General features: G+C 43.2%; 1 protein-coding gene across 2 annotated transcripts; it reads right to left on the bottom strand.

Moving 5' to 3' along the window:
* Window positions 1–33: 33 nt before the first annotated feature.
* Sec24c (SEC24 homolog C, COPII coat complex component) lies at window positions 34–27,110 on the bottom strand. Of its 2 annotated transcripts, none has more exons than XM_046419752.2 (23): window positions 26,982–27,110; window positions 24,982–25,181; window positions 21,463–21,598; window positions 12,566–12,738; window positions 11,985–12,356; window positions 11,311–11,447; window positions 8,441–8,552; window positions 8,083–8,210; window positions 6,792–6,930; window positions 6,465–6,580; window positions 6,173–6,297; window positions 5,839–6,030; window positions 5,604–5,697; window positions 5,261–5,377; window positions 4,364–4,534; window positions 3,758–3,854; window positions 3,509–3,654; window positions 3,184–3,322; window positions 2,917–3,035; window positions 2,640–2,819; window positions 1,924–2,115; window positions 1,601–1,690; window positions 34–1,267 (listed from the first exon to the last, which is right to left on the bottom strand). In XM_046419752.2, exons 2-23 carry the CDS (start codon window positions 25,151–25,153, stop codon window positions 1,127–1,129), a joined length of 3,288 nt encoding a protein of 1,095 aa, XP_046275708.1. In that variant the 5' UTR covers window positions 25,154–25,181; window positions 26,982–27,110; the 3' UTR covers window positions 34–1,126. The 2 variants fall into 2 exon arrangements, with proteins under 2 accessions (XP_046275708.1, XP_046275709.1); XM_046419753.2 differs by lacking the exon at window positions 26,982–27,110 and adding an exon at window positions 26,954–26,973.
* Window positions 27,111–27,164: the final 54 nt, after the last annotated feature.

Raw genomic sequence — 27,164 nt, forward strand, 5'->3', positions numbered from 1 at the left:
TAACAGAAGAGACATTGCTAGTAAAGATGAGGCTACTGGTTACATCTTATTTTATTTCTTTACAAATTAAAGATGCATTGAAAAATAAACCAATGAAGAGAAATGAGAGGTCCAGAGCAGGGGCATCCCAGGCTGGGAGCAGACAAGCTTGGCTAACCCTCAATACTAGCCCTTGTCCTGCCCCAGCCAGTTGGGGTTGGAAGATAACTGTCAGCCAGTCAATCCCAAAGCCCAAGTGGTGTCCTGGTGAAAGAGCACAGGGCTTCAGCCACCTGTCTCTCCCCAACGACCCCTGGCTTGAAGAAGCTGCGTTGCCAGTGGAAGGTGAGCGGGATGTGGGCTGGCTCTGTGAGGTATTGCAAGTTGATGATCAGGCTCCCTACAGAACCATCCAGTGTTGAGGCCTCTCCAGCTGAAAAGGAGGCTGGTACCTCTCCCAGGTGAAAACATATTTTGCAACTCAATTCCCAGGCTTATTCATCTCTGACAACGTGCTTCTATCCATGAAGTAATCACCAGTCATTGCAAGGGAGAGAACACAAACAGCGGAAGCAGAGAAAGCTAATCAACCACCCTCAATAATTGTGATTTGGCTGCTGACCTCCAGGCCCAAGAAGGACCAACCACTTTTCTCTCCACCACCTATGGTCTGTACCCCAGCTCTTGTGTATCTGTATGTGTTATCCCTAATATAGGAAGTTGATGACACTGAGCTGAATTAGCCACCCCCTGTAGTAACCTGGGATCCCCACTCCTTCCTGCCTGCCCCTCTCCTCTCAGAGGCTGGTCCAAAGGGACAAAATATTGCCAGGGTCTGGGTGCCTCCAAACCCCCAACACCGAATCATATACAGTAAAATGAAAAACTACATTCATTACGACAGGATTAGCAGGAAAAGGAGGATAGAGTGAGGGGATAGGGGCACCTTCCATCAGCAGGACATGACAGAGTGGTAGGATTACTTAAGCCCAGAAAGAAGGTGTCTCCTTATATCTCCCCCTCCCCCCAAAGAGACTGAGGTCAGCTTACATGACTTATAAGATATGGAACTGTCCCAATTTCTCTGCCATCCTGGGATACTTTCTGGAAGCTGGCCTGGGACCCTATGCCGTTTACCCATTTGCTTTTAGCTCAGTAGCTGCCGAATCTCCTTGTGCATATGACAGAGAAAGTCCACATAGGATGCTCCCCCGCTCAGGCTCTTGTCTTCCACCAGAAAGTGCTTGAACAGCATCTCCAGCTTATCCTCCTGTTTCACCACGATAAGCTATGGCCAGAATGCAGGGTCAAAGGGAATGAAGCATGCCTAGAAATCTCATGATCTAATCACTCACTCACTCCCCACCCCACTTCCAGGTGAGGACTTGACAAGAAATTTAGGGTTTAACCAGGCATGGTGGTTCATGCCTATAATCCCATTTACTTGGGAGGCTTAGGCAGGAGGATCTCCAAGTTCACAGTGCAAGCCTCAGTAACTCAGTGAGACCCTCAAAATAAAAAATAAAACAGGCTAGAGATGTAGTTCAGTAGTAGAGCTCCCCAGGTGCAATCCCTAGTACCACAAAAAATTGAAAAATAAGAGGCTTCAAAGAAGTGTTACCTTCATGTACCGTGATCTCTGTGCCCTTAAGCTATCAATGAGGCCTCGAACCTTCTTGGACAGTGGATTATCCAGAACTGGCAGAACACTCTGTAACACAAAAGCCATTCCTCCTTGTGATGAAGTACTCATAATTCAGTCAAGAAGGGGGCAACACAGATTTATGCATTAACTGAGAGCCTGAGTAAAGATTGACAGTACCCTCCTTTCCCCATAAGTGTTCCCTGTTATGCAAGGGGCCCCACACACTAACTTTATTGGCTCCCACTCACACCACAAAATGTATTTCCACACCCATATTCTCCATGACTCCTTGTCCTCACCAAGCCACTGGTGATTTGACTGAAGGAAGGGACGTTGAAAAGGCTCTGGACAACACCCTGTTGAACACTGGCTCCCACCCAGAGGAAGAGGTTGAGCCCATTCTCCAACAAATATATATCGCCATTGCTTAGACGTTCTTCAGATGCTCGGATTGCTGGTGGTTCAGTGGTACTCTCAATGGGAGATTTTGTCTAGACAAAAGGAAGGGGGCAAAAATTTACCAAGGAACATAAGACATACCTGCCCCCTTCACACATACACACAGAACTCAAAAAGATAAGCCCCTAGACACCACTCACTCTGTAATTCTCAGTGTGAAATGTACTTAAAACAAATTCCTTAGTATCAAACAGAGATACTATTACTCTCCCACCCCCAATTCCTCCTCCTTTTTTTTTTTAATTTTTTTTTTTTAGTTATAGGTGGACACAATATCCTTTTTTAAATTTTTTAAATTAATTAATTATTTTTTTTGGTGGCAAGGGGGATTGAACCCAGGACCTTGTGCATGTGAGGCAAGCACTCTACCAACTGAGCTATATCCCCAGCCCTCTTTTATTTTATTTTTATGTGGTGCCAAGGATTGAACCCAGTGCCTCACGCATGTTAGGCAAGTGCTGCACCTCTGAGCCACAACCCCAGCCCCCCCAAAATTCCTTCTTCTACAAGGCCCTTATCTCAGTGCTACGTCTCACACCCCAATCCTCAATCGCACCAATGGCAGGAGGCGAGGATAGAAGAAGACATTTGTCTCAGCCACATCCATGGAGGTAACCAGCTGTCGGACATAGGCACGGTCATCTGTAGTGACTTCAGCTCCAGGCTGCAGGACATCACTCTTCAACACACAGTTCAGATAAACTGGGAGTAGCTTCATGCACTCAGGAAGGATCAACTGAGGAGTTATTGGAATAAAATTAATGATCATGAAAAATTCCTCCTAAGTGTTAAACTTTGTCCCAAGAACCCCTCCACTGACATGTTTGCCCCACCTGTCCTGCAGAGGAGGGGCTGGCACAGTTCTTTCTGTAACAGGCTAGGATCTGGGCACACTGTGTGATAAGAATGTCACGCACAGACTTCACAGGGCTGTTCAGGACACCCCGGTATGCTGGGTGGAGAAGGGGGAATAGCAGTTACTGGTCAGCCACATCATATGAGCCTTCCCACCATCAGACCTACCCAGGAATGTTGAATTGTTGACCATCTTGGGCCTTTCTCTCAGCCCCAATCCCATCCTGCCCTATGCCTATCCTCACCAAACTTGGCCATGTAGTTGATAAGTGTGTCAGTCTCACAGTTCCGATACAGATCAGCCAGCAGGGTGCAGCAGTTCAGGGCCAGATTGTGGATGCGGAGCCGACGCTGCCCTGCACAACTGGTATAAAGCAGGGCACACTAGAGGAAGAAAAAGGGGAAACTCACATCCTCCCTCACAAAAGTCCTCTGAAAAACTGTCCCTTTGCTACATCATTAAACTAGAAGAAAAGGTATAAGCCAACCCTCCCCCAGCTGCTTCTTTGAATCTTTCTACCTGCTCCTCACCTAGTACTTCCTCCCTAGCCCCTGCCTCCCGCTTGCCACCTGCAGGAGCGCTCCACTCTCTTCATTAAGCCGATCATCATGCTTGAACTCCACAGTCACTGTCTTGTCCCCATCTAGCCCAGCCAGCTCCACATCTGTTGTGTTGCTCATGTAGAATGCTCCAAAGAAATCTACAGCACGGATACCTGAGGCCACATAGAGACAGGGTCACAACTAAAGGTTGTGACAGGTGCCACACGCTTTCCTCTCAGATTTAACCCCCCAACTGCTCTTCAAACCAGGACTGACCAGTGCTTGTCCGGACCCGCATCACAGCATCAAAGCCAACAACCTTCTGTACATCACGACGCAGGTCACTCAGGAACCGTTCCTGATCATTCTCCACCTGCAGTCGCCCAGGCCCAGAGTCATATCACTAACCATATAACTTACCCTGCAGTTTCCCTGTACCCCTTCCACTCCACAAGCCTGCTTAATTATAATAACAATAACAGTGAAGATGATTAACAATGATATTGATAATAGTGATACTTTTAAAGCACTGACTACATGCCAGGTACCACACAGAGTGCTTTACATATGATTATTTCATTCTGTGGATAAATCCTAATTAATAAGTATTAAAATGTTCTTTCATTTTAGAAATGAAAGAACAAAAAAAAGGGATAATAAATTTTTTCCTGTGTTAACAGCGCTATTATGTGGTGGGGCCAGAGTATCAACCCAGTACTGACAGCAAAGACCTTGCTCCTAACCTTGCCCTTCCAGAGCTCCCTTCTTTACATCTCTCTAACACAATTCCTATTAATGAGTCAGCGGCTCAGAAGCCACTCCATATGTAAGCAGTCATTCTAAGATCTGCTGCCATATGCCACCCAGAATTCCACACCATACCTGAAAGCAAGCATATTTGTAGACAGAGCCACCAGTGAGCTGGGGCACAACAGAGAGCGTGGCCACATCCACGTACTGGTTAGGGAAGAGAAAGAGGTCTACACAGCAGCCTTGGGCCACACACTCTTTGGCCAGAGTCTGATAGGCACCTGTCTGGGGCTGGAACAGAGTCTGGGGAGGAGCAGAAAAAATGTTCAAATTTCTCAGCTCTTCCCTCTTTAAGGGAATATATGTAATATGTATACTCAAATACTTGTAAGACTTCAGAGCGTTGCCTAGGAATTTACAATAGTAGTACAAAGTTCTGTTTAAAAAAAAGCAAAGCCAGGCACAGTGGTGCTTGCCTGTAATCCCAGCTACTTGGAAGACTGAGGCAGAAAGATCACAAGTTCAAGGTAGCCTTGCAACCTAATGAGATCCTGCCTCAAAAAAAAAAAAAAAATATATATATATATATATTTTATATATATAAAAAATATATATATATTTATATATATATATATATTTATATATATATATATATATATATATATAAATTGGCTAAGAGGCAGCTCATTGGCCCAAGCTTATAATACCAGCAACTTGGGGGGCTGAGTTAGGAGGATCACAAGTTCTTTTCAACTTAAAGAAGTCCTGTGTTAAAATAAAAAATGGAGATGTAGCTTAGTAGTAAAGTGTCATTAGGTTCAATCCCCAGTACTACCAAAAAAAAAAAAAAAAAAAAGAGTCCACAGAGGGCTTTGGACTGGGACAGGATAGAAACATGTGGAAGTAGTGAAACAGGTTGGCTAGGCCTTGGGTTCAATCTCCAGTATCACACACACACAAAAGACACTGGGAAGAGTCATCACCTTTCCCTCTACTGAAAAGTCCTCCCCCCACCTTCCAGTCCCACACCTTCTCCTTGTCTGTGTTGATCAACTTCCTGTCATCTCTGTTCTTCAGCTTCCCTGGGGCCTCCGCAATGGGCAAGGATGTATGGAACAGAAACAGCTTTCCTGCACACTCAGCAGCCTAGGAAAGAAGACAGCACTACATTTTCATTTTTTATTCATTTATTCCTTCCCTTATCATTTATTAAGCACCAACTATGTCAGAAAGGTTGACTTGCTGGACAGTCACCAATCACTGAAGAAATGGAGACTGTATCCCAGAGGGTAAAGATGGTGAGAGGAATGTAAGGCAGAGAAAAGAATAAAAAAGCAAGGCAGAGGAGGTTACCAAGAACTCTAACAATTACCTTCAAAGCCTCCATCCCAGCCTGGATAACTGGGGCAAATACTGTCTCTGTCTCTCTTGTGTCTGCGAACATTTCTGGAATCTGATCCAATAAGCTAAAGAGATAGGCAATGGGAAATAAGAATCATCTGGCCTCCAGACTCTGAAACTCCTGAAGCCACAGTCCCTGTCCACCTACTGACCCCAACTCCCTGGCCTTCCCCACTCTCTTTTCACCCCCACAATCTGGCTCTTACCTAGTGATGACTGCCCGAGACTCATTGACATTGACCAAGAAGCCATCCAGGAGTGGCACAAACATGTCAGCCACATCAGATACAACCATCATCTGTGGCTGGGCCAAAGAACTCTTCACATTGTAGAAATGGAGCACCTTATTGTAGGTGACAAAGCCAACGCGGATTGCTGATTCTTCTGCCCCGCCCTCCCTGTGGATGGCAATATTTGTTACCCAGACTTGGCACCTTCTCTACCATCCATAACTTCATAAGATCTGGATTCATCTGCTCAGTCAACTTCCCCAAAACCCACCATTCGCCAAAGGAAACACCTCAGCTCCATTACTCTCACCTAGGTAGGTAGTCTAACAGTGACTTGAGCTCCTCACAGAGAAGCCTCACAAGACCAGTCCTGATGGCATTGTAGGAAACATCAATCATGAAGATGAAGGCAGGAGGGCTAGGAAACTTATTATTCTGCAGAGGAAGGAAATAGGGAGAGAAGGGTATGGTAAGGAAGCCAGCTGACCAGAAAGCAGTCGGCAAGAAAGGGGACAACAAAGGGGTAAGGGAAATGATAACAGCAATTCTGAGCTGTCTCATTATCCTCCACCCATTGCTCCTCCCCTGCTACCTTCCCTCACCTTGCAGTAATCTACAGTGGCCAAGAATTCATAAGAGCCCAGGGATAGCTCAGGACGGTCATAAGCATCCACACGTTTGCCGGTATGATCCAGATGTTGAAAATACTGGGGGGGAACTGTGGGGAGTATGCAGTGTGTTACTCAAAGGTCCACTCTCAAACTTAGTACATCTGGCCCTAGCTGAGCTGCCCCATATCACTCCAATGCCCCAACATATGCCCTACTTCCCCAGCTCCTGAAAAAGGGACTCTCATCTATCTAATTAGAAAGAGAACAATGAGATGCAATCAAGACTTTCCCCCTGAATCCCAGCCTCCACGGACATACCATCATTGATACAGCTGCAAAAGCAGCACTGGAAGCGCCTCCCTCCCTCGATGAACTGCATGAAGGGGCACATGTATGCTTTACAGCGATTACAGCGTAAAGGGCCAGATTCCCCATGGTCCACAACATATGGCGAAGCCTAAGAAGCAAAGGGGAGGGGCTCAGACATGGAGGGAAGCTATGGTGGGTTCAGACATGTATGTATGGTGGGTTCAGGCAACAGATGAGGAGGAACAACCTGGAGGGAGAAGGGACATGGCTCAGATATTTTGCCTGGGGAAGGAGTACAGTGGAAAAGAATGAGGACAAATGACTGAGGGTACTGACCAAAGGAAAATGTCCCTGAGTCTAAATTTCATAGTTCCCTCTTCTTACTCCCCATTTCAGAATGAATTTCTTTTTGAAAAAAAAAAAGGACTGCATAATTAATCACAGCAAGCCAAGGGTTGCCACAGAAAGCCAAAGATATCCAAGATTATTGTTTCTGGTCCTATATTCATTCCCTTCCACTCCTGCCATAGGATCTTGACTCTTGCTTCTATCCCTAAGTATCTATAACACTTCTCTCCTTTCACCTAGAGTAGAATTTTGATACCTACTGATGTCTCAGGCAGATATCACCTAAGAGATAAGAGACCAGTGTCCAACCATCTCCACTGGGACTCAGAAAAAGAGAAGAGAAAAACAAAAGAAGACAAAGAAAGAAGCAGACTACAAACTGAATCTTGAGTTTCTAAGTTTTAGAGAACTCTAAAGTTAGATAAGTAAAGAATGAACATAAAGTTATCTATAAGGTCTAGAAGTTCAGCTGTTTAGCTCTTTTTTATGCTGGTTCCAGGTACTGAGTGACACAGATCAGGGGCCAAGCCAGGTAAGAGACGGAGTACTGGATCCTAATGTACCTGTCTCTTACATACTGTCTTATATATCTGGGGTGACAGGCCAGCCTATAAATAAAAAACTAGAATTATGTATTTCACATCATCTGGTGATGATCATTCAATGAGAGGTTCCTTCATCCAGATGTCTTCACCCCACAAGTTGGTCCTGCCTATTTTCATATGGTTTGTTTCTCCCATGAACCCTGGTCCACATGGCAACTTCTCAAACTTTTTCTGTCATCCCCATCATTCTCTCCAGGAATAAGCCCTGGAAAAGAAAGCTACTAAAGATACTGCCCCTCCTGTCCGATCAAGATTTATTCTATCATGACAGTCAGAATCACATCTAGGAAGAAGCCTTATTCCCCCTCCTTCCCTTTCGTTATATTCTAGCCCCTTCCCTGACTTACCTCCTCTGGGGGCAGCCTTGCCAGTGGCTTGATGACAGCTGCCAGGGGCACTTGAGCCTGCTTTGCCATGTCAGATGTGCAAGGGATATTATAGGATGTACATCGGATGTATCGGGGACTTGCATTCCCTGAAGGAGGAGGTAGATGGTCTCACATGAGTCATATTACAAGAGCCCTCCAGTTACCAGCTCTCCATTGATAATTCACCCCATCACCTCCACAAATGCTAGAGCTGATGGTGGCTTTTTTCCCTACCAGAAGGACTTGGTCTCTGGTTACAGACTGACAAAAACTCCATCTACAAACTGATAACCTTGGACAAAAGGCCCCCATAGAGCGGAGTTAACACCTTTCTCACCTTGGTCTTTTACCAGGAAGCTGGTGGTGACTAAGGGTGGCACCTGGCCCCGTACACCAGTAACAAATGGCTCTGAACCCCGGTTGTTCCTGTCATCTTCAATGACCTGAATCTGCAGGGAAGAAGTGAAATGAGTGAAGTGATAGAAGAAAATGAAGTGCCAGGTCCCAGAGTGCCAGGAAAAAGGCTATTTTCAATTAGCAGATTTGCCAAGAACACCTCATGCACAGGCCTGCTCTCCTAGATAACATATCAAATGCCACAATGCCAATCTTTCACTCTATAGCCAGCAACAAGATGCTGGGCAGGCCACACTAAATATGAGCTTCTTGATAAATCGCCCCTGGCCCCCAGTCAATGGTGAATACCCTCTTATTCCTCCCACTCTAGCTCTAATCACAGACCGTCAAACATGGTTAGAGTCTACTCCCATCCCCACCAAACCTCCCCAATCCCTGATCCTCCCCAAGATATGTTGAGTTAGAGCAGGAAAACAGATGGCAGTAACCATGTAAAAATGAATCTACCTGGAATGACTCTACACTCAATGAAATTAACAAGGGACAGGGTGAGGAGAGAATTAAACAGCCAGAAATGATCAGGTAAGGTAAAAAAGCAGATGCTGCCTTCCTTTCAGGTAAGCATCAATGTGTATATGGGAGGACAGAATAAATATCCAATTCTTAAAGCTCAAGCCTCACCCCCATATTTTGACAAACACAGTGAAGGGGGAAAAATATGCATATGCAAAGCTGGTAACCAGACCCTTGTGTAGGTTGGTGACCTTTGATAAGTTACTTCAAGATGAGTTTGATATAGCCAGAAAACATAAAGGGCAAATAAAACTATCCCACAGCAAAAAGGGTGAAGCTTAGAAATATAGCAAATTCAAAGGCTTGCCAGATAAGAAAGTGGCCCACACATTCCAAACAAACAATCCCTTCCCCTCTAAGAAATACCAGTTTGGGATTTGATGAACCTATATATTATAACCACCTACCCAAATGTTTCTCCACAACAGGCTGCAGACCAATTAAACCCAAAATGGAAGATTATACCACTTAACTTTGTCCTGTTCCATCACGTGTCACACACAGGCTCCTGGAAGAGCCAGAAGCAGGACTAAAACCCAAGCTTAACATTCCATCTGGATCCACCCTTACAGCCTGACCTTCTACCATCCCAAACTCAAGGTACTGCTAACAGCTTGCTACCTCTTCCTTATGTGGTGACTCGAGGCATGCATATCCTTCAGCTTATAAAAGTAAGAATTTAGAAGGGCAAAGGAAAAAGTATGAACAGGGATGGATATGGTGGATGAGGTGAAGATGAGGTCACAGGCATGCATGGATGGCACTAACACAGGGATGACACACACACACACACACACCCCCTGCACTTACTGGACTAGGAATGGCATCAGGGTCTATTCTGTGCCTGGTTTTCTGCTGAGGAGGCAGCTCATTGAGTTGCTTTTAGTGTTTTAATAATAAAGGCAGCAGGGGAATACAGGGAGACAAAAGAACAAGAGGCAGATATTACTTCTCTCAACCCTGATGAGTTAGATGTGAACAACTGGAGCCCAAATCAGACTGCTGAAATCAGGCCCCCTCTAGATTTGAAATTCTGAGTCTCTCCAGCCCAATAAAGAGGCTGCAGTAGTTCAAACTATGATATAGAAGATAAGGATGCAAATAGGAAGCAAGCAGGGTTTACAAGGAAGGACTAAATGGGAGAAACCTTAAGGAAGATGAGGAATACTCCCTCTAAAAGGCCAAACCTTCTATTTAAGGACTCTTCTTATTCTGAAAAAAGCCTCCCTCACATCCAATCACACTCTTTCTGACTGTGAAGGGGGGGAAAGATAGGAGAGCTACTCCATCCTTCCAGGTCACCCTTAGCCATAGTGATTCCCCAAAGGAAGAGGGAAGAGAACAGAATGGAATATGACAATGGCTAAGCATGGTGAGGTAACTGACATAGCAATGTTACAGACAGGACTATAAAGTGGACCCTATTGGGGAATATAGCCCCAGCCTCTATCCTGAATCTGATAAGGAAAGCCTGAGGATTCTGCTGATGGTTCTAAGGGTGAGATTCACCCTCTTCCTGGGAGAAGCAGCTTCCCCATTGAGACTTTATACACACACTGTCCTTCTACAATATAGATCACTTTTCCCCATACATACAGCATAGGCCTATCAACCATAAGTACTGTGGGCTTCCTCATACAACACTGTCCAAGTAGGAGCAGAGAGGAACCAGTGCAGCTTTCCTGCTCTGAACGCCTAATATCAGATAATCCTCACCTGCTCTAACCATTAGGAAGAATGCTGTCCTACTAGGTATATGGACAAGACCCAGCTACTACTCCACAGAAGAGCAAAGATGACCATGTATGCCCAACAGTAACAGAACTCATCCCTCAACCCAGAGCTCCACTTTGGCTTCCCTTCCTTCTCCATGCAGCTATGGAATAAAACTGCTCTCAAAGATCTCTGGAACTTAGAAAGCACAGTGGCATATGCCTGTAATCCCAGCAACTTGGGAGCTGAGGCAAGAGGATCACAAGTTCAAGGCCAGTATCAGCAACTTATCGAGTCCCTGTCACAAAATAAAAAAGGGCTGGAAATGTAGCACCCCAGGGTTCAATCTCTAGTACCATTAAAAAAAAAAAAAAAAAAAAAAGATTTCTGGAACTACAGGTTCTAGTTCAAAGAATCAAAAATCATATCTAGGTTCTAGGCCTATTAAGAAGATGAATGAAATGGAAAAATTAAGAAAAAATGCTAAGCAAAAGGTCATCTAGGTCAACCTGCTTATCTGCAGACACAAACCCATTTCACAGGACCATATGAGCATCTACTTACAGGGCTAGGGATGGCATCAGGGTCCAGGCGCTTAGGAGGCAGTGGTTGAGGAGGCCCAGGTTGACTGCCAAAGGTGGGTGCTCCAGGGTAAGGACTTCCATAATTGGGCTGAGGGCCCCGGGTTGGTCCAAAGGAACCTGAAATACAAGGGCACGGGGTAATGAACTCAAAAATTCCCTCCCTGCTGGGTGCAGTGGTGCATGCCTATAATTCCAGAGACTTGGAAGGCTGAGGCAGGAGGTTCACAAGTTGAAGGCCAACCACAGCAACTTATGGAGGCCTTAAGCAATTTAGCAATACCCTACCTCAAAATAAAAAATAAAAAGGGTTGGGGACATAGTTCAGTGGTAAAGTGCCCCCTGGGTTTAGTTCAATTCCCAATAACAAAAAAATAAAAAAATAAAAATCCCCTTCTTATATCTTCTTAAGGACTCAGGGGAAAAGACTAGACTCTATAAACATAGAATTATAAGAAACACTAATCCCTGGGGAAGCCATTCACAGAAAGATGACACTATCTGAACTAAAAGAAACACTAATGTCTTATAAACCTCACATCCTAGTAATGATACCCTGAAGTAATCCATCTAGTTCACCACTTAAAAACAAATACTAAAAAACACCTGAAAAGCTGAGGCCTTTGGCTTCTTTGATAGACCTTGGGAAAAACTCACCATTTTGTTGCAGCTGATAGCCTGGCTGTTGAGAGGAGTGCATAGGTGGTGGGGGTCCTGGGGGCCCAGTCACCTGGGGGCCTGGGGGCAGAGCTTGAGGAGGAGGTGAGGATACATGGTTGGGCTGGCTCACTGGGGGCCCCCCAAAACCCTGTCCAGGCAGGAGTGGACTGGTCATAGAAGGCATCCGAGGAACCCCTGAAGCTGGGGGTGTGAAGCTGGAGGCCAGTGGTGGAGCAGATCGTTGGGGAGGCTGCACCCCTGGATGACCTTGGGCCTGGCTAAGGGGAGGAGCCTGGCCCTGAGGATAGGAGCCATATGGACCAGAGTTAGGGAAACTTCCTGAGGCTGAGGCCGGTGACGTTGGTGGGCCTGAGAAAAAGAAGAGGTTGAGTCAGAGGCCAGTGTTTCTGTGTCCTTGCTCAGTAAATCACTTCCCTTTCCATAAAAGAAGCACAAGTATGACTGTCCCATCTTTTGGGGCTCAGAGGTACAGAAAATAAAAGGGATTCAGGTATACTCCCAGAAACTAATACCTCTAAAAAGGAGACAGCAATGCTCCAATGGTCACTGCTACTTACCATAGCCCAGCCCCGAAGGGGGAGGGGCTGGAGCCATAGCACCACTGATCTGCATTCCAGCCAGCTGTGCAGTCACCTGTGCACTTGTTGGAGGAGGGCCATAGGGCTGAAGCACAGCTGGCTGGCTGACCACAGGGGCCAATGGGGAACCAAATGGCTGAGACCCAGGGAGCCTGTAAAAAGAAGGAAAACAGAGGTGACTAGTGGGCTGTGCTATCCTTTAAAGCTAGCCGGAGCTACATACCATTCGGGAAGCTATACTGTTTTCTGGCATCACTAATCCTGAGTTCTTGTATGGCATACTTGTATATCTGTGAGTAAATTACATTCCTGATTATCTACATTGTGATTATTTGTGACAAATCTTATTTTATCTAGGTTCATTCCAAAAACATGTTAAGCACCCTTTGGTCAAATACTATTTAATCTGCTAGTTAAATTATCACCTCCTCTGCCTCAATCCTTTGTTAACAAACCATCTCAGTTTTGTAATCTGAACCCTGAAGAGGTTAAAAGGAAAGGCACATGCATATGAGTTCTTAACAAATGTGAAATCAAACAAATACAATTTATTTTTCAACTTTTAAACTAGTACATATTCTTTAGATCAATTTGGTGTTGTGGTACACACCTGTAATTATAGCAACTCAGGAGGCTGAGGCAGGAGGATTGCAAGTTTGAGGCCAGCCTCAGCAAGTTAGGAGACCCTCAGCAACTTAGCAAGACCCTGTCTCAAAATAAAAAATAAAAAGGACTGGAGCAACCCCTATTGGGCCCCCTCTTGCCATCCAGGAGCTTTGTCTCTTTTCTTCTCACTTAAATAAATCTTACTCTTTTACTCTTTAAAAAAAAAAAAATGGAGATGCAGTTCTGTGATAAGACATCCTGGGTTCAATCCTCATTACCAAAAAAAAAAAAAAAAAAAAGCATAAGATCAGAGCAGCAGATCAGCTGAGTTTGGCATTCTGTACTAACTGAGAGAATAATTGAGAACTGTCCCAGGAAGGGACTAGAGAAAAGACATAAACTGAGTAGTTTTCCGACTGGGTCTAACAAGCAACATCTTGTTGGCTACTTGCATGATACTAGACAGCACATTTGTTTTATTTTTTAAATCATAGATGGGGCTGGGGTTGTGCTCAGTGGTAGAGCGCTTGCCTTGCATTCAGGGGACACTAGATTTGATCCTCAGCACCACATAAATAAATAAAGTAAAGGTATTGTATCCTACAAAAAAAAAAATCAAAAAATAAATAAATAAATAGGGGCTGAGGATGTGGCTCAAGCGGTAGCGCGCTCGTCTGGCATGCGTGCGGCCCGGGTTCGATCCTCAGCACCACATACAAACAAAGATGTTGTGTCCGCCGAAAAGCTAAAAAATAAATATTAAAAAAATTCTCTCTCTCTCTCTCTCTCCACTCTCTCTTAAAAAAATAAATAAATAAATAAATAATAAAGGTATTGTGTCTATCTACAACTAAAAAATATTAAAAAAAAAAAAAAATCAGGGCTGGGTATATAGCTCAGTTGGTAGAGTGCTTGCCTCACATGCACAATGCACAAGGCCCTGGGTTCAATCCCCAGCACCACCAAAACAAAACAAAACAAACCATAGATGAGTGTGATCATCCATGCCTCTAATCTCAGCAACTCAGTAAAGTGAGGCAGGAGATCACAAGTTCAAGGCCAATTTTGACCCTACCTCAAAATAAAAAGTAAAAAGAATTGGGGTTAGTTCAGTGGTAAAGCATGCCCAGTTTCAATCCCTAGTACCTAAATAAATAAATACAAAATCATACCTTTATGATTTATAAAGCATCTCAAGGTTCTTCTATTTGCCAGTGGTGGTGCAGGGGTGGTTACCAGGGATTGAACTCAGGGGCACTCAACCACTGGGCCACATCCCCAGCCCTTTTTTATATTTTATTTAGAGACAGGGTCTTACTGAGTTGCTTAGCACCTCACTTTTGCTGAGGCTGGCCTTGAGCTTGCAATCTTCCTGCCTCAGCCTCCCGCGCCACTGAGAATACAGGCATGTGCCACCGCGCCTGGCTTCTGGGTTCTTTAATATAGTATTATGGCAAAACAATGAGAAATACAGAGTGTATAGGTAATTAAAACAGTAAAAGTAAGCAGGCCAAACTAGAACTAAGCACTAGACCTGATTCCCAACTTAATTGTGAGATATACTATAAATAGAAAAAAAAGTACAAAATACATACCAGTACAGTTGAGTAATTATAATATGACCACTCATATAACCAAAAACCAAGTCAAAAAATAGAATGTATCAGCATCCAAAAGCCCTACATGCATCTATTCCATAAACCCTTGCCCTTCTCCCAGGAGAAACTACTTTCATCACTTTGTAAAAAATCATCCTCTGGTCTTTAGTACATTCCTCAATAGTACAGTTGTGCTTTATCAGGTTTTTTTTTTTTTTTAAGCTTTTATGAACGGAATAATTAAACACATATTCTTTGGTTTTTCTGTCTTTTATTCAACCACATTTATGAAAATGATCTATGATGTTCCCTTTAGCTATAATTCATTCCCTTTCATGACTAAATATTATTCCTCTAAATAAATATGCCACAATTTGCTTAAGCATTTTTTTTTTATGGTACCGGGGATTGAACCCAGGGGTGCTCAATCACTGAGCCACATACCTAGTCTTATTTCATATTTTATTTAGAGACAGGATCTCACTGAATTGCTTAGTGACTCACTTTTGCTGAGGCTGGCTTTGAACTCACTATCCTCCTGCCTCAGCCCAAACAAGCTGCTGGGATTACAGGCAGACGCCTGGCTGCTTAAGTATTTGTTTTTTTAAATCTTTATTTTCATTTATTTATTTATTTTATGTGATGCTGAGAATTGAACCCAGGGCCTCATAAATGTGAGGCAAATGCTTGACCACTGAGCAACAACCCCAGCCCTTAAGCAATTTTGGGGGCGGGTAGAAGGATTGGAACTCAGGGGCACTCAACCACTGAGCCACATCCCCAGCTCTATTTTGTATTTTATTTTGTATTTTATTAGAGATAGGGTCTCACTGAGTTGCTTAGCACCTCGCTAAATTGCTGAGGCTAGCTTTGAACTCACAATCCTCCTGCCTCTACCTCCCGAGCCACTGGGATTTCAGGCTTGTGCTACCATGCCTGGCTTTAAGCATTTTCATATAGATAGATATTAGGGATTTTCTTTTCTTTCTTTCTTTCTTTCTTTCTTTCTTTATTTGTGGTAGTGGGCATTAAATCCAGGGCCTTCATCATGCTAGGCAAGTGCACTGAGCTATAATTTCATTTATCTTTTAATTTTGAAACAGGGTATTACTAAATTGCCCAGGTTGGCCTTGGATTTGTAATCCTTCTGCCTTAGCCTTCAGAATCCCTGGGATTAGTCATGTGCCACTGTGCCCCAGCATCCTTTACTTTTTTTCAACTGGATTATCTTTTTCTTTCTGATTAGTAGGAGTTCTTTATATATTGTAGATACTTTTTGGGTTGAGGGAGGGCAGCGGTAGAGATAGAACCTAGGGCCTCCGCATGTTAGGCAACCACCCTGCCTCCGAGGTACAGCCCAAGCTATGTGTGCTTGTGTGTGTGTTTGTGTGTGTGTATATATTCTTTTTTTGTGTGTGTGTGTGTGGTGCTGGGGATTGAACCCAGAGCCTTGTGCATGTGAGGCAAGCACTCTACCAACTGAGCTATCCCCCTAGCCCACAAGCTATGTGTATATTATATGTAAATGTCTTTTTCATTTCCTCACTTGCCTTTCCAATGCACTTTTCCCTCAACCTCTCCCTCTCTGATTATTCTCATCATTACAAACATACCAACATCTCAGAAAAATAACCAACTCTGCTAGAGGTATAGCTCAATGGTAGTGTGCCTGCCTGGCATGTACAAGGTCACAAGTTCAATCTTAGCCAGACCCTGCTCAAAGAAAACAAGCTGGGGCACATCCGTAATCCCAGCAATTTAGCAATGTAGTGGGGCCCTGAAAGTGAGACCTGTCTCAAAATAAAAAATAAAAAAGGACTGGTGGTGTAATTCAGTGGTAAAGCACCCCAGAGTTAAATCCCCAGTACCACAAAGAAGAAAAACACTATACTAAGTGAATCAAGTCACAGAGCCAGGCAGAGTGGCACAGCCTGTAATCCCAGTGGTTTGTGAGGCTGAAGCAGAAGGATCATGAGTTCAAAGCCAGCCTCAGTAAAAGCGAGGCACTAAGCAACTCAGTGAGACCCTGTCTCTAAATAAAACACAAAATAAAATAGGGCTGGGGACGTGGCTCAGTGGTCGAGTGTCTGAGTTCAATCCCCGATACCCAAAAAAAGAAAAAAAAAAAAGAAAAATCACGTCATATATAATTTTATTCCTATTAAATCCAGAATCCGGAATCTATGGAGATAGAAAGTAAAACATCAGCTGCTTAGGACTGGAGGCATGGGAGAATGGAGGAATAAATAGGAGTAGCCAGATACCTAAAGAATATGAAGTTTCGGGGGTGGGGTTGTGGCTCAGAGGACGAACGCTCGCCTAGCATGTGCAAGGAAGGCACTAGGTTCAATCCTCAGCACCACATAAAAATAAATAAATAATACAGGTATTGTGTCCACCTACAACTAAAAAAAAAAAATGTTTTTTAAAAAATAATATGATGTTTCTTCTTTTTTTGCAGGGAAGGAGGGTATGGGGATTGAACTCAGGGGCACTCAACCACTGAGCCACATCCCCAGCCCTATTTTGTATTTTATTTAGAGACAGGGTCTCACTGAGTTGCTTAGTGCCTCATTTTTGCTGAGGTTGGCTTTGAACTTTCGATCCTCCTGCCTCAGCCTCACAAGCTGCTGGGATTACAGGTATGTGCCACCATGCCCAGCTATGATGTTTATTCTTGAGATGGTAGAAATGTCCTAAAACTAACTGTAATGAAAATTAATTGCAATATATTAAAACTCATTGATGGGGCTCGGGTTGTGGCTCAAGTGGTAGCACGCTCACCTGGCATGCGTGAGGCGCTGGGTTCAATCCTCAGCACCACATAAATATAAAATAAAGATGTTGTGCCCATCTAAAACTAAAAAAATAAATAAATAAATATTTTTTAAAAAAGACCTCATTGAACTTTTACACTTCAAATAGGTGAACTGCATGATATGTGAATTATATGTCAATAAAACTATTCAAAAAATCCAACCAAATAATATCACATCCCCCTTAAAGTTTTGCTCCCCTTTTAGCTAAGCATTACAAAAGAATTCATCTATGTTCCATCTGTATTTCTTCAACTTCTTTTTTCTCTTTAAAGAGCCTTCTTTCTAGGTTTATTTTTCTTTTTATTCTAAGTCTCTCCTCTAGTAAGTTAATTGATTGATTTTTTTTTTTTTTTTTTGGTACTGGGAATGGAACCCAGGTGCATTTAACTTCTGAGCCACATCCCATCCCCAACCCCATTTTATTTTTATTTTGAGATAGGGTCTCACCAAGTTTCTGAGGCTGTCCTCAAACTTGCAATCCCCCAGCCTCAGCCTCCCCAGTCGCTGGGATCACAGATGGACACCACCCCACACGGCTCCTAATAGTTTTTCAACCAAGTCTATGACATTGTCAACTCAGTCTGAAAATATCTTTACCTGCCTTCTCTTAATGAGATATGTAATTCAAAGTTGACAACTATTTTCCCTTAATGTTTACAAAGTATTATTCTATCTGCTGTCCCCTATTACTTTCTACTAACTCTAATCAATTGCTTTTCCTCCTCTGAGAAGTCCTTATGGCCTGGGTTGAGGAAGTATGGTTGCTTTGCTTTAGCTTCTGGAAGGTACTTCATCAATATTACTACCCAAGATCAAAATTTTAATTATTTTTTTTAAGAGAGAATGAGAGACAGAGAGAGAGAGAGAGAGAGAGAGAGAGAATTTTTTTTTAATATTTATTTTTTAGTTTTCAGCGGACACAACATCTTTGTTTGTATGTGGTGCTGAGGATCGAACCCGGGCCACACGCATGCCAGGCGAGCGCGCTACCGCTTGAGCCACATCCCCAGCCCCAAGATCAAAATTTTAAACAAACTACTAGGGCATAATTTCCATACCTTTAAATGTTCAATTCAATGATTTTTAGTAAATTTGTAGTTACAATGACCCAACAGAATCCAATTTTAGAATATTTTTATTATCCCCAAATGTTCCTTCATGTCCAATTGCAGTCCCAAGACTTTTCTTCCCCTACTCATCAAATACCAACTTAAGAAAAACAGGGCTTCCTATTATCTTCTGCCAGTGTACAAACTTTTTTCCTAGTCTAACTGTTCTTGGAAGGTACAGTCCAAACACAAACTGCCTAAGCAAGGTATCAATTCCAAGGTATCAATTCTAGGACTTTCAGGAAAGTCCTAGAACTCTTCTCTCATCCCCAGCACCTGCTTAAATTGAAATCTCTGGATTTTCAAAATCATATTTTTTACTCAAGTTACTTTGATATTCAGTCTTCACTTGGTTTCTGGAACTTGAGTATTTCACTTTCTAAAAACCGATCTATGAACTTGAAAAAATTGTTTTTCAGAACTGAGGATTGAACTCAGGAGTTCTCTACAACTACTCTATGCTATATCCCCAACCCTTTTTCTTTTCTTTTGTGTGTGTGTGTGTGTGTGTGTGTCTCTCCCAACACTTTTTCTTTTGCGCCTCTCCCCCCACCCCACCCCCCGCCCCGCTTGTTGTTGTTTGGTTTGATTTTGAGACATGGTCTTGTCAAGTTCTCCAGGCTGGCCTCAAATTTGGAATCCTGCCTCAGCCTTTGGAAACCCTGGGATTACAGGTATACACCTCCGCACCCCTCAAAATAAAATTTTTTTGTTTCTAATTTTTTTTTCTCCTTTCTAAGATGACTAGTAAAAGGGTTTTCAGGGGGCTGGGGATGTGGCTCAAGCGGTAGCGCGCTCGCCTGGCATGTGTGCGGCCCGGGTTCGATCCTCAGCACCACATACAAACAAAGATGTTGTGTCCGCCAGATATTAAAAAAAATAAATATTAAAATTTAAAAAAAAAAGGGGTTTTCAGGTTATAGTAATCTACTGCTAGTTGAAACTTTTTGACCCCCTTCAACTAGGCAGTTTTCTTCAGCTCTTTGCTGAAACCACACTTACCAATAATACTAACCTTGCCAAATCACAACATTCAATTCTCAGCTCTCATCTTATCTTTCAGCAGTAATCGACAAAGCTAATTCTTCTAATGCCTTCTGGAAATATTCTCTCTAATTGGTTTCAGGATACCACACTCTCCTGGCTTATCTCCTACCTCACTACTATTCTTTCTCCTTTTTTTTTTTTTTGGCAGTACTGAGAATCGAACCCAGGCCTTGACCATGCTAGACAAGTGCTCTACCACTGAGCTACATCCCCAGCTCCCCTCTCATTATATTTTGTTTTGTTGTTTAGTTTCTGTAGTGCTGGGGTTCAAAGCCAGGGCATTGAGCAGGCTAGACAAGGGCTCTACCACACATTGATATTTCTTGCTCTTCAACATGTCCACCATATTAACTTCTGCCTCAAAGCCTTTGCACTTGGTTTTTCCTCTAAGAAACTCTTCCCCCAGAATTTCATCACTTCACTGAAATCTCAAATTAGTTCAGAGAATCTTTCTTTTGATCAGAATTTTTTTTTTTTTTTAAACTGGGGATTGATCCCAGAGGTGCTTTACCACTGAGCTACATCCCCAGCCCTTTTTCAAAATTTTTATTTTTAGACACGGCCTTGCTAAATTGCTTAGAGCCTCACTAAATTGCTGAAGCTAGCCTCAAACTTGTGATACTCCTGCCTCAGCCTCCTGAATCACTGAGATTACAGGCATGAGCCATCACACCCAGTTTGACCAGCATATTTAAAACAATTACCAGCCCAGCCTGGTGTTACATGCCTATAATTCCAGCAGCTTGGAAGGCTGAGGCAGGAGAATCACAAGTTCAAAGGCAGCCTCAGCAATTTAGTAAGGTCCTAAGCAACTTAGCAAGACCCTGTCTCAAAATTTAAAAAGTTTTTAAAAGGGCTGGGGATCTGGCTTAGTGGTTAAGCACCCCTGGGTTCAATCCCCAGTACAAAAAAAAAAAAAAAGTTCCCACCTCCTCATGAGTCACCCTCTATATCCCCATCTCCTCATCAGTCATCCTCTATATCCCCACCTCCCCCTATTTTATATCTTTAAGTATATTTGTCACCTGTTATCATCTATGTATCCCATTTGTTTGCCTTATCCATGTTTATGTTCAATGCTAAAAATGGATATTCTGAGTTGGGCACAGTGGCACATGCCTATAATCCCCAAAAGTTGGGAAGCTGAGGCAGGAGGATCACAAATTCCAGGTTAGCCTCAGCAACTTAGTGGTGCCCTAAGCAACTTAGTGAGAGCCTGTCTCAAAGTAAAAAATAAAAAGAGATGGTGGGGTTAGGGCTGTGGCTCAGCACTTGCCTAGCACGTGTGAGGCACTGGGTTCGATCCTTAGCACCACATAAAAAAATAAAGACATCTATAATTACCAAAACAAAAAAAAATTACTATTAAAAAAAAGGGGGGGATAGGGATGTAGTTCAGTAGTAGAGTGCCCTGTTCCAATCACCAGTGGGGATGGGGAGGAGACTTATGTTCACAGAAAAAGAAAAATGTGCAAAAGAACAATTATTCAATAATACACAGGGTTGGACATCAACAACACCTGTGATCTGAAATAACAAAATACAACAGGGTAGAGGGAAGAAATAAAGAGATATATGAGAAAGGTAAAAAGGGATCTATGAGAAAGGCAAAAGAAAAAAGGAAAGAAATAGATCCTCATATATTCCTAACCTGTCCACTTTCATCAAACCAATTTTATGTTAACCCATATACATACCTTTGCATCTGAACGGTGGAGCTTGGACCATTCTGTACATCACCTTGGCCAAACTGGCCATATGCAGTCTGGCCACATGGGGCCTGTGCTGTAGAGACTGGAGGTGCCCCTGAGGAGGGTGGGGCTCTTGACACACCTGAGGGTAAAGGACAGAAAATAAGTGATTGGGAAATAAATAACTTTCTCCCCCTCCCTGAGCTAGGAATGCAAAGTAAGAATCAATAATGTCAGACCTTCACTGATCTAATACCACAAATGCACAGTGAAAAGGACACCATCAATATGCAACTCCAAACCAGTCTCATGGCACACACCTATAATCCCAGATATTCAAGAGGCTGAGGCAGGAGGTTTGCAAGTTTGAGGCCAGCCTCCATAACTTAGCAACATTGTTTCAAAACAAAAAATAAGAAGGACTAGGGACCCAGCTCAGTGGTAGAGCAACCCTAGGTTGAATCCCCAGTTGAATCCCCAGTACCACCAAACAAACCAAAAACATGAAACTCCAGCTACAGTAGTATTCTGAACGTGGATGCCCAATAGAAAGCTTGTACTCTGCCAGACAGATAAACTAGGGTGAAGCTGCAGCCAGAGCCAAAAAAATGTAGGGCCTTCCTATGATCACTACACTTACCCACTAAACCCAAGACAGCATAATGTTCTTTTTTGGTACTAGGGATTAAACCCAGGAGCACTTAACCATTAAACCACATCCCCAGCTGTTTTTATTTTTTATTTTGAGACAGGGTCTCAATAAGTTGCTTAGGGCCTCACTAAGTTGCTGAGGCTTGCTTTGAACTTACAATGCTCCTGCTTAGCCTCCAGAGTTGCTGGGAATACAGGCAGGTACCACGGCACCCAGCCTAATGTTCTTACCCTAGACAAAAAGTTTTTGAAAAAGATCTTACTCTAGAACTCGAAAGTTAGAGCATATATCAAAAAGGTGGTACAGAAGATAACCAAATAATATACTTAATTAGGCTGTAAAGAAAAGCATCTTTTTTTGTGTACAATGAATTGAAATGCATTCATGTACAACTAAGTAGAGCAAACTAAAAAAAAAAAAATTTAAAAGGAACCTTTTTGTTTTTCCTTTTTTTTTTTTCAGTGCTGGAGATGGAACCCAGGGCCCTAATCCATACTACGCAAATGTTCTACCACTGACGTCTGATGTATATCCTTGCTCCAAGGAAGGCACCTTTTAGGGAGACTATTCTATCACCCTCTTCTTCATACGTTGTACTTTTCCTAAGTATATCCTTTTCATCCACTTCTTAGTGTAGAAGCTTCCAACAGCACAAGGTTCAGGACTGTTTTCACAGGTCAGAGACCTTGCTCCTGCCCAAGGGTTTAGTCAGGAGAGTTGGCCTCTCCTCCCATTAGTGCTGCCACCTATGTCCTCACAAAAGCTGAACTCCATCCTTCCATCAGAGCTGCTATCAAAACTACTTCTACTACCCTTAGCCATCCTTCCAATATGAAATGCAGAAACAGGGATCAGTTACTTGGCAAACCACTTCTGAAAAGTTGCTGACCCCTGGTCAAACAATTTATTTCTCCTTTGGCTTTGCCCTGGGTAAAGATTAGACATTATAGAACCAGCCTATAGGTTTAACTGATTAATGGAACTTGCTCACTAACCAGAACAGAACTAGTTAAATTTTCCTCTCAATAACAAAGCTATCTCTTGAAAGAAAGCCAAACATCATGTTGATAAGTCAAGAGCAAAGGGAGATTCTTTCCAGTCAAAGTCCAAACCAAGAATAAGGTTCTTCTAAATAACTGGGACATAGCTGTGTGTGGTGGTGCACACCTATACCCTCAGCAACTCAGGAGCCTGATGTAAAAGAATCAGAAGTTGGAGATCAACCTGGGCAACTTTAGTAAGACCCTGTCTCAAAATAACAAATTTTAAAAAGGGCTGGACATATAGCTCAGTAGTAAAGCACCCCTGGGATCAATTCCTAGTACTGCCCCCCGAGAAAAAATTGACATCTAATTTTACTACTTTAGATTCTTTTTCACAGTATGATTAAAATGGTAATACCTCATTTATTTTCCAAATCTTACCTATGCCTCCTTGATGCCTTGTTGTTTTTCCATATACCTTCATGGAATTTACTTCCTCAAAAAGAATAAATAGGGCCAGCCATGATGGTACACACCTGTAATCCCAGGAACTCAGTAGGCTGAGGCAGGAGGATCATAAGTTCATGGCCAGCCTCAGCAACTTAGTATGAGACCCTAAGCACTTAGCAAGAACCTGTCCCAAAATAAAATTTAAAAAGGAGGCTGGAGAAACTCAGTGAGACCCTGTATCTAAATAAAATACAAAAAATAGGGCTGGCTCTGTGGTTGAATGCCCCTGAGTTCAATCCTCAGCACCCTACCCAAAAAGTGGAGGGGAAGAAAAGGATGGGGAGATGGCTCAGTGGTTAAGCATCCCTGGGTACCAAATCCCTGGTTACAAAAAGTAAACAAATATTTTGGCATATCTTAAGTCCTCAGTTAGCCTAATCAAAGATCTACCTTCCAAAAGGCCCTCTGGATAATCTGTAAAGTACATACTATTCTTGAAAAAGTAATATAAAATAAAATTTAAATTTAAAAAGTAAAAGTAATATAAAAATCAAGTTTTGGGGGTTGGGGACATATCTCAGTGGTACAGCATGTGCTTAGTATACTCAAGGTCCTGGGTTTGATCCACAGCACTTCAAAACAAACACTGAATCTAATGCAGGACCAAATTTGTCTTATTTTCCTAATGTTAGAGAATATCTAAGAAATGGAGGAAACTCAAGCCAAGAAAAAGGAATGGCATTAGAAGAAAGATAGTTCCTGCACCAAAAATTAGGCGCAAAAATACTACACTTTTCATCCTAGAATCATTTATACACAGACTTGAGCCAGAGTCATTTATAAACAGAATCATCAGACCAACAAAAGACATTTGCCCTCTTGCTCTCTCTCTCTATATAGATGAATATGAGGAAGTAGTGATTTTAGGGAGTTTTAAGTCAACATGATCTGGAAGATCTATGACCATTAGCTTTTTTTTGGTACCGGGGATTGAACTCAGAGCCTCACACATGCTATCAAGCACTCTACCACTGAGCTATATCCTTTGTCCTTTTTATTTCCTTTTGGGACAGTCTTACTAAGTTGCCCAGGCTGGCCTCAAATTGATGATCCTCCTGTTTCATCCTCCTGAGTTGTTGGGATTACAGGCATTGTGCTACTGAACACAGCTCCATTTAGCTCTTAACAATGCAACCAAAGGAGGCCATAAAGGAAGTGAGCTACCATTGAACCTGGAAGATGTACTCCCACTAGATGTCTGAAGGTGGAAACAGTCATCCATCTAAAAACAGGGAAGATAGACTGCTTTCAGTTTCAGGAAGCCAGTTTCATGTTCCTCAGTCCCATCACCCAAACTCCTTAGGCAGCTTTGTAGAGCAATATAATCCAACCTGAAGCTGCTGATTCCCCTCCTTAGCTCAAAGAAACTTGGAAACATACCTTGGGGAAGCGTTTGCTGATAGCCTGGCACCGGGCCATTATAGGCTCCATAGGAAGTGGGGGGCGCTGTGGTCCCTGGTTGCCCACCATAATTAGACTGATGATACCCTGGATAGATGGGCTGGGGCTGCCCAAATGGCGGCACAGGTGCAGCTGACTGGTTCACATTCATTATGAAAGCATCCCCGACTTGGACTCACCTATTTGAGAGACAAAAGATAAATTAGTCAAAACAAACTCCTGAAAGAAAGAGCAACTATTCAGGGTAGGAAGCAGAGATAAAAAAAGATTCACCTATCTGGCAGAGATCAGCTTAATCATTCCCACACTAACACAGGATCTGTCATTTTCTTCCTAGCCAACACCCAGCTTCTCCTCAAAGCAAGGATTGTTACTTTGAACCCCATGCTTCCTCAATGCCAAAAAGATATACATTTCAAGTTCAGGCAGACCCATCAGAATGGAGCAGCAGCCTCCATTCCCCAGTGGATGATTTCTAGTGTCTAGTCATACAAGGAGTCCTTTAGCTGATGAACTACCATAATGTTACAGGTAAATGAAACAATGTTTCCATTTTCCATTCATCTTTCCAGCATCACCTCATCAATTCATTCAACAAATACTGACACCCTCTAATATGCTTGTGTGTGTGTGTGGGGGGGGGGGTGTTGGGGATTGAAACCAGGGCCTTGAGCATGGGAGGCAAATGTGCTAGTCATTTTTAATCTAACCCTGGGGCTTACAGTAAAACATACCATCTAAAATCCCTCCCCCTCAAAAGACAAACTTTTAGAGTAACTGATTTAAGAGAAATGACATTCTTTGGCTAATCTGCAATAATCCAAATGCTACTCTAACCCCAGATTTTCCACTAAAACAGCACATGGACATTGGAACTAAAGTATTAAAATCACCAAATGTAAAGAACACCTGAAAACTCTTTAGCAAGTAACAGATTAGAACTGAGTTCATTCAGGCACAAGAACATCTTCACATAATCAAAAGAAACAGTTCAAGGATTGGTGGCAATGTAAGATTTCATAAAAATATCAACCAGAGGACTATAAGTATCATAAATCCCAATGCACTTCTCCAACTCTCCTGTTTCTGCTCTCCTTATGTGCTTGTTATGAATATAAGCCACTATCAAAATTACTACAATCTTGCCCAGCAGAGGAATGAATTAAAGGGTCTTTCAAGTATCCTTCCAAGAAAAGGACTATTTGATCATATCTACTCTGAACAGCCTTATCTTTCTAATTATAGGCAGAAGGGGCCCAGGAGGCAGGGGACCTCACAGGTATCTCAGTGGAACAATAGGCCTCTCCCCTTTGCTAGAGAAGGCCATCTTGACTACAGAAAAGTTGAGCTGCTCCTGAACTAGAATTCTAAATTCAAAGCCATTTGGGGAGCTGGTCTTCCAAATCTGAAACCTTGCACAGGTCACTGACACTAAACTTGAGAGGTGTCCCCCTCCTTTTATCTTCCTAAAATCAGGAGGAAGTCGGGAGGAATGAAGCTTGTTCTCCAGAAAACAATCTCCTCAAACACACTCAGAAACTTGAAGTCAACCTCCAGTCTCGACTCCATACAAGGTGGACAGTGGAGGGTGACAACCCAAGGGGGCGGGGCAAGCTTCCTAGAACTCTGAAAGTAGTCGAACTGTGGAGGCTGGGGGCGCCAAGGATCAAGATTGTGAAGCCAAGGCAGCTTCTCAAGCCACAATGAGAAGTCTTGTCCATTAAGCATTAGAGTCCGAGCATCCAGCACCCTTCGACAAGCTGGGAGCAGCAAGCTGGAGCGAGATTCTGGGCCGGGAAGTTAAGGCAGGGTCTAGGACCGATGCTGGGTCTTGGATGCGTGAGGTAAAGGTCTCTTCTTAGGCCCCGTCCCCAGGCTCCTCCCTTCCTTCTAAAACGGGACCCCAATCTGGCCAGTAATACCCCGGTTTCTCCTCTGCATTCCTACCCACCACCGAACCTCCAGATGCCAATCCTCACCCGGCGCCAGATCCAGGTTCGACTTCGTTCCTAACGTCAGGGCTCCCAGGCTCCACTTCCGGTTCCGAGGGGGGGCGTCGTTTTCGCCCCCGGAAGTCCCTCCCCCACGCTCCAGGGCTGAACCACTCCTTCTGCCACGTCGGTATCAGGCATGCATTTAGGAACCCGGATGCCGCGCGCGCG

This window comes from Marmota monax, unplaced genomic scaffold (genome assembly GCF_021218885.2).
Source record: "Marmota monax isolate L192 unplaced genomic scaffold, Marmota_monax_Labrador192_F-V1.1 WCK01_AAM20220418_F8-fsc00019, whole genome shotgun sequence".
NCBI lineage: Eukaryota > Metazoa > Chordata > Mammalia > Rodentia > Sciuridae > Marmota > Marmota monax.

Coding starts and splice junctions, on each gene's coding strand:
- Sec24c (XM_046419752.2), bottom strand. CDS start 25,153: ATGAATGTGAACCAGTCAGCTGCACCTGTGCCGCCATTTGGGCAGCCC. Junction 8,211..8,440: donor CTTCCTGGTAAAAGACCAAG/GTGAGAAAGGTG, acceptor CTCCTCCTTCAG/GGAATGCAAGTCCCCGATAC. Junction 6,031..6,172: donor CTGTTAGACTACCTACCTAG/GTGAGAGTAATG, acceptor TGCCATCCACAG/GGAGGGCGGGGCAGAAGAAT.